Source organism: Cyprinodon tularosa, unplaced genomic scaffold (assembly GCF_016077235.1).
Source record: "Cyprinodon tularosa strain WSP-4 unplaced genomic scaffold, ASM1607723v1 ctg466, whole genome shotgun sequence".
Classification (NCBI taxonomy): Eukaryota; Metazoa; Chordata; class Actinopteri; order Cyprinodontiformes; family Cyprinodontidae; genus Cyprinodon; species Cyprinodon tularosa.
In genome coordinates this window covers 402,092-417,351 of record NW_024039192.1, presented here as the reverse complement: position 1 = coordinate 417,351, position 15,260 = coordinate 402,092, and the positions used below count along the sequence as shown (strand labels likewise).

At 40.5% G+C, this 15,260-nt stretch overlaps 1 protein-coding gene across 2 annotated transcripts in view; it reads left to right on the top strand.

The window, feature by feature from the left end:
* LOC119794008 (max-binding protein MNT-like) overlaps positions 1 to 9,483 on the top strand; it is a 28,257-nt gene extending 18,774 nt beyond the window's left edge. For both annotated transcript variants that reach the window (XM_038301342.1, XM_038301341.1), the window contains 3 exons: positions 1,195 to 1,306; positions 7,284 to 7,476; positions 8,383 to 9,483. In XM_038301342.1, the coding sequence (XP_038157270.1) occupies positions 1,195 to 1,306; positions 7,284 to 7,476; positions 8,383 to 9,200 (1,123 nt within the window). In that variant the 3' untranslated portion in view covers positions 9,201 to 9,483. The remainder of the gene's footprint in view (positions 1 to 1,194; positions 1,307 to 7,283; positions 7,477 to 8,382) is intronic.
* The last annotated feature ends 5,777 nt before the right edge of the window (positions 9,484 to 15,260 follow it).

The following is a 15,260-nucleotide window of genomic DNA, read 5'->3' as shown; positions in this document are numbered from 1 at the left end:
TGTTTTTTCATCTAAATAATCTAAATCTTGCAGCTATATTTGCTGTGATCAGTGGGAATAAAGTAGTTTTAATATGTTTTTAAGTGAGAAAGTCCACCTGAAAACTTAATAATTGCAGTCAGTTCATCCAGATTATCTATTTCTGTCGGAGGCGCTCAGACCCCCACATACCAGCGGTGCACCGACAGTAGAAATCCCTTCACCAGCAGCCTCTAGGCCGGGCAGCCTCCGGGTTCACCACGGTGGCTGGCAGGTGTTTTTCATCTAAATAATTTAAACTGCAGGCACCAGGATACCGGTAATAAAAGCGAACATATTCCGTCGGCAGGTTTCAGGATTTTAAGTTAATTTAGGAGTGATCGCAGCGCTGTGTCATCTGCGATGTGTCTGTCTCACAGCCAGCTCCCAGGTTTGATTAATACTTTGTAATAAATACATGAATAAAGCACAGTCATACTCAGTTTTGCCCCCGCTGTATTTTTAAATATGCAGTAGAGGTATTTAAAGGTAGTAGAGGACATGTACCTGTATATAAAAAACGCGCCCTATAGTCCAGTGCGCCTTATGTGTGTGTTAAATACAGAAATGGCACACATAACTGAGAGTGCGCCTTTTAGTACGGTGCGCCTTATGGTCGTGAAAATACGGTAGGCATTTTTACTACGCATCTCTGTGGGAGTGGGGAGTACCAACATGCCGGCCGGTGGATTCACTTTTTTCTGGCAATCCAGGGAATAAATAGAGATAAGTGGGGCTGACAGGTGCAGCAAAAGGTGAAGCGAGCTGCAAAAAGTCTGATATGATTTGTTCTTTGTTTTACTCCCTCTAGTGGTCTGGAGCACTTTTATGTGTAACAATTTGCTCCTCCTTTTTTCACTATATGCATAATTTTCCTTGTGCGGTTGCAGGATTTTTTGTTTTTTTCGATTGTAGGTTTTTGCTTCTGTTTGTAGTGATTGCAGCATCTTTTGTTTGCACCATTTTTCTACTGCATTTTTTATTTTTTTTTGCAGCTCATTTCTTAATTTACTGTGCGTTGGCACATCCATAGTTTTTGGCCTTTGAACGTCATAAAATGCAGTACAGACCAATTTAAAATCACAAGCTGTCTTTCAAGAGTAACATCCATTACTGTTACTGTGAATACTTCCATTTTGCTTAACTAACCTATGATTTATCTTCCAAACAATGCAGGAGAGCACACCTGAAGGAATGTTTCGAGACGCTAAAGAAGAACGTCCCTAACGTGGATGAAAAGAAAACCTCTAACCTCAGTGTTCTGCGCAGTGCACTCCGCTACATACAGGTCAGTAGGTTCAATGTTTTGGGAAAAAAAGGCTGTTTTGTTCCTTTTTGTGAACCTGAATCCCTTGGTTTTCACTCTAGGAGAAACTTTGGGATATTGCTTGTGCAATTTGTACACAACTGATGTTTTGTTAACAGTTTACTGAAAGCTGGATGTAATGTATAGTCTAATACCGTCCAGTAAATTCCATGTCATAAGATTGAGGAACAATGCTACGGCTTGGTACGCTTATTTTTTTTATAAACATGAGTCTAAATGGGCCGCTGCACAGAAACCGATATCTTTATAGTTATAGAACTGGATGGAGTTATAAGTCGAAAGAGTAAAGCAATCATCATTAAAGTTTAATTTATTTGGGCGAAGAATTATAGCTGGAAGGGATTGCATGGTGTTTATGTTGGGTAAAATGTTTAGAAACCCTGTAGATGGAGGACAGCCACAGTGAGTGCTGCAGTGTCTTTTTTTTTTTTTTTTTTCTGCGATGAATTCATTGACATTTGAAGTCCAGTATGCTGCGCAATGGAAAGTTAGTGAGAGGAGCTAAAATAGGCAAAGAGATTTGGGAATTAGTTCATAACACGACCAGCAGAGAAATCACAGGGAACAGGAATCCCCTGGGAAAGCAACACAAAGGGATTAGAGGACCTATTTAGGGTGATGTTCTTAAGAAGTCTTTACCATTTAGCTAAGAAATAAACAAATAAACTCTTTAAAAAAACGGAAACTGAAATAGTAGTAGTTCTTGGGCATGGTAGTGGTTCTCCTGACTAGAAAATCGTCTTAAACAGCAGTTTTATCTTTTTTTTTCCTTCCTTAAGCAAGTTGATCTACACTGTGCATCAACAGGTGGGGGAGGGGCAACACCATATTATTTAATGCTACATGCAGTCGATGAGACCTTTGATTCTTTCAAGTATTCTAATAATTGCTAATAAATAATTAGGAAATCATTGGAGTTTATGAGTTTGAGCTTTTTAAACCTTGACAGCAGTGAGCGGCTCTTCTCAGTCTATGGCCTTTACTGGGATCTCACCCTTTATTATTCATGCATTTTTGGATTTCACCTTATTTCCTTGTCATTGAAATATCTAAACCACAGTATATTAGCATTATCTGGCTATGTGATTGTTGTTGAAAGCATATTAAACATTCTGTCTTATCCATGATCAAAACATCTTTGCTGAATTCCAGGTAGGTTTTCTTTGAAAGGGATTTAGATCATCTTGCTGCTTTTTAGATGTTCAACAGCTAGAGCCCCAAACCCTTTGTTTTTCTTTTCTTCTGCCACCCGTGCTCATAGAAACCAGTTCATGCAGTCTCCCTCTCCTTCTCTCTTAGAGCCATGTGACATCTGAGCACATGGCTACAGCAGACCCAGTGACGTCAGCGTCTCTCACCACCTCTGATCTGAGACTGCAGAGAGAGAGGGAGACAAAGACAGGTGTTAACGATGTAGCTGTGTTTCCATGGTGATAACAGGGGAATAGGTAGAGATTGGCTATAGCTATGTCAGCTTTTTTTTCCTTCTTCATCTCTGCAGACTTGTTTTAAAAGGATGGAGCCACATGGAGAACCTCTGTCTTTTTAGCTGTCACTATGACATTAAGCCTGATAGAGCAGATATTTCTCTGCCGTAGATTCAGAGCAACAATCTTTTAAAAGGAAAGAATAAAAGAGCCACAGATGATGTGTGGGGGGATGGGTGTTTTGGGGTTGAGGAATAATGGGGATCCAAAGCACTCAGCTGGCTGACGTCCAGTCACATCATTCCTTGTCTGCGGCCAAGTCTTTACCCTTTTTTTTTAAACTACAGTCTGCTTCTCAAGCAGCCAGATCCCACGTATAAGGTTGCCAAGGAAACGGCTATGGGTGGCTGCAGTTTCCTTGGTGTTTTACCACAGGACTAATTGTGGCCGAGTTTACGTGGGAATGTCTTTGATTGATGCTTATGGGTGGACATGTGCACTCTGGAACCTATAGAAGCTCAGCCTGAGAGTCTATTTATTTACTCATTCATTCATTCATTCATTCATTCATTCATTCATTCATTCAAAGTTTTCAAAAGTATTCATTACCCCTGAAGTTTTCTACATTTTGTCACTTTAGAACCAGAAACCTCACAACAGTTGTGATAAATGTTGTTCTGCTGTCAGGCGAACCTGAAGTCTTGTTCAGCCTCTGAGGCATTTCCATCCATATTTATGTTTTAGCTCCATCAAACTTTTTTCATCTGCTCTGAGCAATATCTCTTTCTCACAGAACAATAGGACTACCACTATGACTAAATGCATGCTGGACTTGCATTTCTTTCTTTAAGAAATATCACTCTTTCATAAAAGTGAGATTATTAGAACACACAACCAACTACCGTCTTTTCACGACCATAAGGCGCACCGTACTAAAAGGCGCAGTCTCAGTTATGTGTACATGTACATGTCCTCTACTACGTTTAAATACCTCTACTGCGTATTTAGAAATAGAGCGGGAGCAAAACTGAGTATGATTGTGCTTTATTCATGTATTTATTACAAAGTATTAATCAAACCCATCGAAGTCATCATCCTCTGTTTCTGCGCCAAATCAGACACGCCAATTTCCCCTTCTTCGCTGTCAGAGTCACTTTCCGTGCCGTGCTGCTCCTCGGAAATGATGCCGGCTTTTGGGAAAGCTCGAACAACAGAGCCAGCAGACACGTTAGCCCAAGCATCAAAAATCCATCCGCAAACGGTGGCGTAACTTGCCCGGCGCTGCCTTCCACTTTTCATGAAACTGTGGTCTCCGTCTGTCATCCATCGCTCCCACGCCGCTCGCAGCCTTACTTTGAACGGCCGGTTCACACCGATGTCAAGCGGTTGAAGTTCCTTTGTCAGACCTCCGGGATAACGGCGAGCACAGCGTTCATTTGTTCCACCTTGTTTTTCACATCGGCTGTGAGATGGGCACGCATGGAGTCACAGATTAACAGCGATGGTGATGCGTGGAAAAAAACCACCTGGTCTCCTTACATACACCTCCCTCAGCCACGCTTTCATCATCTCCTCATCCATCCAGCCCTTTTCATTTGCCTTTATAACGACTCCAGCTGGAAAAGTCTCTTTAGGCAAAATCTTTCGCTTAAAAATCACCATAAGTGGCAGTTTCTGTCCATTTGCGTGGCAGCCAATCCACGCCCACACTTCCCCCTTTAACGTTCTCATGGTGGTCTCAACAACGTCCGCAGTAACAACACACATAGGGCGCGCCGCACATTTTGAGGGAAAAAAAGACGTTTATATGCGCCCTAGAGTCGCGAAAATACGGCACAAAAAGTTATCCCACCTGAGGTGGAGCCAAACATCTCATTTTTCCTACCTTAATAATTACTTTATCTCTGAACCAGAGCTGGGTTTTATACTTTCCTATTAAAAACAAGGACTCAACAGAACAGCTTTATTACTTCCTAAGGCACTGTATTGTATTTAGGTCCTGAATGGAAATGGAAAAAATATCAAAATGTGTAGGGGTTAAGATTCCCTTATAATGCGCCTGTGTGTAAATATAAAGGCATGAAAATCTCTTGGAAGAATGTTGCCTTTTTCTAATTTAAGCTTGATTTAAGGCGAACTGTTGGTTAAAGTCAAAGAGCCCCACTATGTTGGAATGTTGTTTTCTTTGTTTGGTTTTTATCACCATCATTAAATCTGCCCTTGAGAGATTTCTGTGAGCAACAGTGAAACGTAGGATTAGAGTTGCTGAGCGGTTCAGAGATGGGGTGCTCCTGCGTGCCCAAATGGATGGTAGCAAGAGGGGAGGGGTGAATGGAGCAGAGAGGAATGTGGGCTCACGTTAAAGGCTATTACATAAACTGCTTTTCTCCTGTTGTATAAATAAAATGTACCCATCTTTTTCTTTTTTTTTCTTTTTTTTTTACATGCTCTCATTTTTCTTCATTATGTCTTTTGACACAGTTCAGAAAATGTTTCAGATGTTATACGATGAAAAGGAGCGGACATAAACATAAATCCCCTCCTTAACCTCCCCATTACCCCTCTCTCCATCTCTTGGTCCTCACTTGTAATCTAAGTTAATGTCCTTAGCTTGTCACGCTATTTTTGGTTTTACGTCATTTGAAACGTGCAGAAACTGGGTCACACAGACGGAGTATTTGGGGCTGGAAAGCTTTTCTTTTCATTTTCCTCACCCCTCCCCAAAAAGTAAACTGGAACATTTTTGGCCAGAAGTCTTTCTAATGACAAAGTGATCTGCATATTTACTTTTCTCAGGGAAAATAGTTGTTCAACAATTTAAAATAAACCATGAGAAATTGGATGTTTGAACAGCAAAGGAACAAGCAACAGTATGTATTTGAGTTTTTTACTTAAAGGACCTGTTTAACCTCTTGTTTATATTTTTAATAAATATTACCCTGATGACGAATGATGGAGCTCTGAAGATAACTGCACTACAGTTCTGTCCAGCAGGTGGCAGAAATAAGAGAAATGCCAAAGAATGAAAGCCCAAACAGGAAGTTAATTTTATTTTAAAAACGCAAGAGTCATTTACAGCAGCTACACTGGAAAAAAATCAAAATGTAGATAGTAATTTTTTTCTTAAAATAAGTGCATTTGTTCTTATATTGAGGAGGTAAAAGAGACATTTTGCCAATAGAACAAGATAATTTACATTTAAAATAAGAAAACACATTTGCATTGTCTTATTTCAAGTGCATATTATCTAAATACCTTATTTTAAGAGTAAAAATACTAATTCCATTTGCAAATAATCCAATTTACCTGATCAAATTATGGGTAGATACACTTAATTTAAGACATTTTTTACTTATTTCTATATCATTTTTTCCAGTGTAATAAACACTGATTAACTAACTAATGTCTATTTTTATTGTTATTGTGAGCTAAAACCAGTTCAAGAGTCTAAACCACAAACTAGGCTAAATGTTTTGTAAAAATCTAATTAAAATTACACAAAACCAAAACATAGTGACAAAATCTTTATATAATGAAAGTAAACAGTGTGAGGAGATAAAGGTGAGGAAGAGTTGCATCCAAACCGGGGACTGCTGTCCCTCTATCTACTCAACAGTTTTTTTTTCTAATTGTGGAATTAAGCTGATTTGTAAAAAGCAAGTAGAGTCCTTTCAGCAAGCTGACCAGCTGGGTGCAGCAAAAATGCTGATGACAAGGAATGCTCTATTACTCTATGTTTAATAATGCTACAGAAAACCCAAGCTACATTTTTTAAATTAAAACCACAATAGAACTAAAACATTTCTGTTTAAAGTGTAACTTTTCTGGTGTATCTTCTAATTATCCCACAGTTTTTCATGGCTTTTAAAAACTATGGATCCTCCAGAAACAGTAGATTTAGTTCTAAAACCTCAGAAATTAAGCTTTAGCTTTTTCTTTTTTTTACTTTAGCTAATTAGGATTTGAGAGAAACAAAAATGTTCTCCCATGCAACATTAAATAACAATTTAATATTAACAATAATAAGTGTCACATCACTATGACAACCATTTGTTTACCTGATTATGGTGGCTCAAAGGGGACAACAGAGATGTGTTTAGCTCTAATGATGTACAGTAGATCCTCCCTCCTGTTTCCTCTGACTCAGGGTTGGGATCTAAAGCTCTGTTTTTTTGCACATCCACACTAAAATAAGGTGCCATAGTTACCTTTTAAAATACATTTTTCTTTTCTGTGTAGCTTTAATTTCCTTTTAGAAAGAAAAGGCTAGCACTACTTATTGCCACTTTATATTTACCTAGTAAAAAAACAATATTTCCATTAATTAGATGTTAAGCTTTTTCCGCACTAATCAATAACATTTTGGCTTTTTGTAAGTGATGCTTCAATGTTGACCTGATCTAAACAGCTTCAGTTATTTTTTAGTTATTTTAGTGCAGGTCTGATTTTATAACGTTTTTAAAAATAATTTTATTTTACATGCCCTTTTTCGTGTGTTTCTCCCCTAACAGACCCTGAAACGTAAGGAGAAGGAGTTTGAACACGAGATGGAGCGTTTGGCCAGAGAGAAGATCGCCACGCAGCAGCGGCTGGCCGAGCTGAAGAACGAGCTCAGCCAGAGCATGAATGTCATGGAGATCGACAGAGTCCTCAGACAGACCATCCAGCCAGAGGACGACCAGGCCTCCACCTCTACCGCTTCAGGTCAGTGTTGCCAGGTGTAGTCCACTAGATCAGTCAGCACGACTGACACGGCAGGTCAGTCTCGAAATGAGCGGATGGAACCAATGACAGGAACCGGATTTAAACTAAATGGATTTGATGCAGAAAACACATTTTTGTAAGAAAAAAAAAAATCTCTTTCAGGACATAATTCATTGAAACACGCTCCGTTTCAGCTGCCATCTTGACTCTTAAAGTGACAGAGACGCTCATTTGCATTATTGGCATTTCTCCTGTGCTTCTGATTGGTCCAGCCTCTTTTAGACTGGAGAATCTTTAGCCTTACCAGACTGACTTTAAGGCCTGTGTAAGTCAGACTGGCTGACCAGGCTAGTAGTCCTTTACTTTTGCGAAGGATAAATTACATTTAATTTTGTTTCTGTTTGTTTTTTTCCGTTAGAGCTGTGCTGTCTGTGTTGACTGCTTCACAAAAATGTTTATTAAAAAAGCAGCAATGCAGTTTAATACAGCTATTCGTTAAAAGGTTTGTTATAGTGCATTAGTACTAAAGATTTTTCTCTAAAACTTGAATGAAATACAATATTTGGAGAAGAGTGAACAGCGGATCCACCACAGCAATGGTAAAACATGGTGGTGGAAGCATCATGCCATGGGGATGCTTTTCTTCCAACAGATGTAATTACTTGCTATATTGACTTTTAGATCCTGAGTACCATGAAGTGTCTCACCTTTAAAAACCATGCAGTTTCCATATTGTTTTGATCAATTAATTACATAGAATCCTGTTCAAAGACGGCGAAGTGTAAAGATCTGATGTGGAAAAACGAAAGGTGTGAAAACTTTTCAAGGAACACTAACTGCTCCTGATTCTGTAGCTGTGCAACGTTTCACTTCATGATAGCTAACAGTGTTGTGTCTGACCTTCAGAGGGCGAAGACAACTACGACCAGGACACAGATGAGGAGGCCGCCGCCCGTCCTGCTGTCCCAGCCCTCCCTAAACCAGCACCCCACATCTTACAGGCACAGCCGCTCCTGGCTTCGCACCTGTCCATCCAGCACGCCGCTCTACCTCTCTCTGGAGTCCTCACCACGCCCGCTCCCTCTGGACCTCCTCCCCCTCAAGCCATTGCCCCTGCTCCCCCCGCTGGCCCCCCTCCTCACCCACAGCTTCCCCTTCAACCTCCCACCGTTCAGGTCCAGCCAACCGTCATCGCTCACGCCGCAGTCTCACACCCGTCAGTCATCCACTCTGTCAGTCACACCCTTCCTGCCAATCACAAACATTTAACCCACATAGCCCCCTCTCCTCGTCCTGCCTCCTCCACCCCTCAGCCCATCGCAGCGGCGGCGGCGGCACCAGTCACCGCTACTCACCAGCATATAGCTCAGCCCATAGGACACATCACTGTCCACCCTGTGGCTCACCTGGGGGCTCCCCTCACATCCCACCTCCCGACTCTCTACCCCCAGGGGGTTCCCGTCAGCCATCCCACGGTGGTGGGCCACATCACCCACACCTTCACCCACCACGCCCTGCCCCACGTCCAGGCCGGCCCTCAAGCTAACACTAACGGGGCGCAGGTGAACAGCACAGCCGTGGTGAGCCAGGGGAGCCAATCGCTGGGGAAACCCACGGCGGTGCTGGCCCCGCACCCTCAGCTGGTCGGGCAGGCTGCTGTCCTTAACCCCGTTACCATGGTTACAGTCCCATCCTTCCCCGTCAGCACGCTCAAACTGGCCTAGAAAAGGAAAACGGACCAAACGGAGAGGGGAGATTGATTCAGACATTCTTTTTTTTAAATCTGGATTCAGATCATTTCTGACAGCAGTTGGTTTTTGGACGTGTAGTGATGAGAAACGCTGTGATTTTTTTCTTTTTTTTTATATATTAACAGCCCTGCTGACAGAAACATCACTGCAGACTCCCTGGGTTCAGAAAACAAGGCTGTGACATTTGCTTTTGTTGCAAAGCTAGGAATTTAGTTTGACCTTTCCGCTTCCTTCCTTCCTTCCTTCCTTCCTTCCTTCCTTCCTTCCTTCCTTCCTTCCTTCCTTCCTTCCTTCCTTCCTTCCTTCCTTCCTTCCTTCCTTCCTTCCTTCCTTCCTTCCTTCCTTCCTTCCTTCCTTCCTTCCTTCCTTCCTTCCTTCTTTCCTTCCTTAGCAACCAGAAGCACTAACACAATACTCCCAGCTCACACTCAGGCATCTGACTCTTCGTATCCCCATTCATCCTGTCATTCAGTCAACGGTAAAGCCGTCATGCGCTGTTATACTAGCCTCCGTACTAATGAGGAGGAGAAACTTGATCAATTTTTTTAAAATCCTGTCATGATTTTTTTCCCCTCATGTCCTCCAGCTTCACCCAAATCTGAAGTTCCTGAACTAAAACATCAGAAAGGAAACATGCTTGATCAGATAAAATATTTCCTTCTCCTATACAGCAGCCAGGAAAAGCCTCTGTCCCTATTTAACACATTCCCTCTGATCTCATCCCCCAACCTGTTTGAGTTGCTGGCTGTTAGAACAGCGCCCCCTGCTGCATTACTGAAGAGCTTGCATTGACAGCCATGAGTGCCACAATTTAATGAAGTTATTAAGGAATAAAGGATTTTTTTTTGTTACTGTTTCATTTTTTAGATTGAATTTGAGGCACTTTTGGAGCTCCATAGCCTTGGAGCGTGACGCACTCCTTTCAGCTCTGATAATTGGGCTCAAATATCAGTGGAAACTGAACCTTTTCAAGAGTCCCAAATATTTTTTTCCCCCATCAATCAGCTGTTCAATTGAAGATTACAGAAAATATCCATCAGTCAGTTTTTAAAACTAAATCAGTTTGTGTTTCTTTAAATCACAATTAATTTTAAATTTAGCATAATTATGAAGTTGCGATTCCCATACGTGATTAAATTAATGCACGTTTTGCCTTGAAGGTTTTTTGTGCACAAACACTTCCAGCCTAAACGCATCAGTCTCTCATTAATGTTATTCTCTCCCTGCATTACGACTGTAAATGTGACTATATGTTTTATATATTCTCTGCTATGATTAATCCTACTGTACCTGTAGCATGGCTGTTTGTTGGTTGTGCCGTTTGCCCCATGCATGATGTGTGTATGTGTGTGTGTGTAGCTGTTAGCAGGTTATTTTTTTACACAGATCTATGAGATGCGCCTGTTTGAATGGTATCGTGCGTGCCTATACTCAGTTTCCCTGAACACTGTGACAACTCTGGCTAAACGCGTATTTGAGTGAACGGAGGATTTATGTCTTTTTCCGACAATTCTTTATTTTATTTTTGATTTTTTTGATTTGGACTGTGATGCTGAGTGGAAAAATAAAAAAAAGGAGGAAAAAATCCTGTTAATCTTTTCTGGATAAAATAATAATGTCTAATAATGAAATGGAGTTTTTTTAATATTTGTATGTATGGAAGTTTTGTAGCCTTGTGATCGTACGCATGTTTCAGCATATGAGTGTATGTCTCCTAAACGCTTGATTTCTTTTGTTTTGCATGTAGGTTGCAGTTCAGTTCCTTATCTTTTAAAAGAAAAATACCTTTTAATGTTTTGTTTTTCTCGGGACCATGTACAATACTGTATAACGTGGGCAGAATCTTGGACCTCATGCTACATTGATATATATGAAATATAAAAAAAAATATGTTTTCCCTATGGAGAAAGTTAAAGTTATATTGCCTGTACACTTTGGGCTGCCTTTTAGATCTCACTGTCCACTGTTGAAAATATACTATAATGAAAATGAATAAAAAACATATTAATAATGAAGAATTATGCTGATGGAAAATTAAAAAAAGATTCTTAATAAATCTTATTACATTTACAACACATTTGTCTGTTGATTTTTGTTTCAGAAAAAACAAGAAGGTTTTGTAATTGAATTTTTTAATGATCATATAAAACAATAAACAACATAGAAAATGGAAGTTTCACTAATAAAAATAGTTCAAATAAGAAAATTCTACATGCTGACCACTAGATGGGAGTATTGTGTCATTCTAACAAACAAGCAATGCAGTGATTGTAGTTTAAAGGAATAGTACACCCAAAACATGATTAGCCTTCATTTTCTACTCACCTCCATGCTGAACAACACTCTGGAGTACTTTTTTGATATCTCAAATGCATCTGGAGATCTGGGAGACTTCTTGCTGTCTGCTGACATTCAAATAATGGAGGTCTATGGCGCCCGAGACAGAAAGGTCCACAAAAGTCCACAAAAACTTGTCAATATTCCTCCATACTGCTCGTCCAATGTAATCCAAGTGTCCTGAGTGGGTAGCATCCAGAATTTACTCGAAACGAAGTCATTTAGAACGTTTTAGAGCCTAAACAGTAGTGTATAGGATTTCCTAATAGCGCCCCCATGCGCGCTCACGATTCTACGGAAGCCGGCAGACCAAACCAGCGCATTCAGCTCGGCAAAGAACTCATGCTCTTCCTCAACACTGAAGTCCTCAGACATTTTTCTTTCGTTGTTTCTTTCTTTGCACAGGTAAACAGCACATTTCTTCTTCTACGCTTGCATTATCGGCAGACCAGACGCTGAATGCGCACTTCCTTCCGGTTTGGTCTGCCGGCTTCCGTAGAATCGTGAGCGCGCATGGGGGCGCTATTAGGAAATCCTATACACTACTGTTTATGCTCTAAAAACATTCTAAATTACTTCGTTTCGAGTAAATTCTGGATGCTACCCACTCAGGACACTTGGATTACATTGGACGAGCAGTATGGAGGAATATTGACACGTTTTTGTGGACTTTTATGGACCTTTCTGTCTCGGGCGCCATGGACCTCCATTATTTGAATGTCAGCAGACAGCAAGAAGCCTCCCAGATCTCCAGATGCATTTGAGATATCAAAAAAGTACTCCAGAGTGTTGTTCAGCATGGAGGTGAGTAGAAAATGAAGGCTAATCATGTTTTGGGTGTACTATTCCTTTAAGACAACAGCATGCAGAAGAAGTAAGCAACATAAGAGTTGTACAACAAAGCCCATTAACAGCTTAGAAGGCTATGTTTAACCTAAAGCCACATCTCTGCTGCACAAATACGTGGCTCCATTTGATCACCATGGTAACAAACATTGCTGGAGTACGGTGGCGGAGCGAGACTTTTCATTGGCTAGACAGTGATTAATAAGGACTCAATGTATAAAGAATGATACAAAATCTGTATTTTCAGACAGGCTAGATTCTCCCAAAGCCCTTGCTTATAAATAAATATATATGCATGGTGTGTAAATTAAAGGGGAAGTGGCCGACCTTTTTGGCTCTGAGATCCAAGGAAATCTTCGAATTCAATGGATTTCCAACATGCCAACCTTAGAAACATGATCACCCAAAGCTGATTTCAGGTAGCTTCGGTTTAATTGAAACTCAACTGTTTTAATGTATTTTTAAAAAGTGTCTGAGAATTGGAATCAAACCTAGTGAGAAGAAGGTGAAGGCCGCCAAAGAAATACGACCAGAGTGTATCTGGGAGATTCTTTTAGCCGTAGCAGAAGAGCAGGTAGGATGGTCTTGATCATGGAGGAAATTTTGATTTCACAAGTGGGGAAGCAAGTATTTTTTAATATAACCAACTTGAGATGAAAGTTGGTGGGGACTGATGGACCTTCAGTTACTCGACACAGACGCTTTCAAAAGGGTTTGTATTTTCCAAAAATTAGCTCAAACATATATTTATTGAATGCTTTCCTATGGTTCTCCTTTCTATATGTATAGGTACTTAGACATTAATGTATATTTATATAAAAAAAAAGATGAATAACAGCCATATCCAATGCCAACAGCAATATATCATGCCTTCCTAGTCTGCACACAATTTCAGTTTAATTCCATCCATCAATCCATCCAGAAAAATGTGGATGGATTAATGGATGTTTTCCCTTTTCAGCTACATGTGAATATCCTCCTTTAAATGCAGCAAAATCAAATTTAGAAATTTGTCCCACATATTGCCAAAGTCTTTGTATTGATATAATTAGAGGGGACTGTCCCCACATGTCCACAACAGTCCTTCAGAAAGTTATGCCTGTGCTTGATTCAGTGAGAATCTCAGGAGTGACAGTGGTGACAGGCAATCACACAAGAAAAGACGGACGGCCAATAAGAAGCTTGTGGGGGGTCTAAACTAGGGGTGTAAATAATAATCGTTTTGTATTGATGGATCGATCCAACGGCCGACGATCCAATGCATCGAAATGTCCGCAAGAGTATCGATTCTTTTTTTTCCCCCTTTGGTTTATTTTTATCCATTTGCTCCTGGACTTAATTTTTCACTCCCGTGCTGCGGTGGCGCTAATCCTATTTTTCCCTCCTACCTCGCTACTGCTACCATCTTTCTTGCACACACACAGCTGCATAAACAGTAGGCAAGACAGACATGGCGGAGGAAAAAGATGACTTACACACCCCTTGCAGGTTCAAGTCATTTGTGTGGCAGTATTTCATGGTGTATTCTTGAGTATCGAAAATAACTGAATCGTTGGGTCAGGAAATCGATACTGAATCCAATCGCCATGATGGATGTGATTTACATCCCTAGTCTAAACTCAGGGAAATGGGCTTCAGCTTGAGTTTTCCGCCTGGTCCTAGTGCTCGACGAATGTCTGTGTACTGTAGCGTAACATTGTTTTTGGACAATAAAACGTGCAGGGGACCAAAACGGACATTTGAAAAAGTATAGTTTTGCTCAACATTATTATATAAGTATGTATATATATATATATATATATATATATATATATGTATATACATTAAATAATATTAATTTATTTGTTATATACTGACACAGGAGACTCCTAGGTGACTTGCAGAAACACTTTCCCTATGAAACACAAATTTGTTCCAAAAAGAGCATGATTGATGTATTTGTCATCCCTGATTTTAGTTAATCGATGTGAGAAATCAACAATTTTTTTCCCCCTTAGGTTGTGTTTATCATACTAACAATTACTTTGTTAATTTAACTAGGACGTTCCACCTGAGTGCATCACTGCTGCCACCCTCTGGTTTAAAAAAGGAACTGCTTGTTCTGGAAGCTGTGAATTACATCCTGAAATCACCTGTCTGACCCCTCCTCATGCTTTGCACCTGCTGGAGTAAAGCAGATCAGAAAGTAGTGCTTATTTCTAATACTGCAATACATTTTGAATGCACATTGTATCAAAGTATAAAATCGCTGACTACAAATATTTAGTTCCGAATCTTATTTATGCCAAAAAGTTTTACTTTGAGGTAAAGAACAGCTTTTTCTCGTAGTAGCTTCATCTGGTCTGTTCCTGTTTGGCTGAGACTCCATCCTGGAGAGAAATATCAGCTGTTCTGCTGCCATCAACTCCTTTGTTTATAGATGTTGGAGATCGGCCTGTTTTTTTTCAGCGTAGTCCTGTTTCTCTGACTGTGACTGGCTGGATGTGCTCTCTTCATCCTTTGATGTGGGAGCTGGCTCAGAGCTCGTCTGCCTCGCTGTGTGCTTCCTGGACAGGGCCACCTGTGGAGCTGGTTTACAGTTGCCTTTTGTATCTATGTTTCTGTCTCCTTGAACCCCAGTCAGCCTCAGCAGATGGCCGTTCACACTGAGCCTGGTTCTGCTGGAGGTTTCTTCCTGTTAAAAGGGAGTTTTTCCTCTCCACTGTCACTGCAAGTAGTGCTTATAGTGTGAGGGATTGCCTTTGAGTCAATGAGTCGATGCAATAAACTGGTTTTCCTTAGATAGGAAAATCTATTTGACTGTATAATCTGGTTGAATTGTAACATGCACTGAGAAGACGTGTTGTGAAT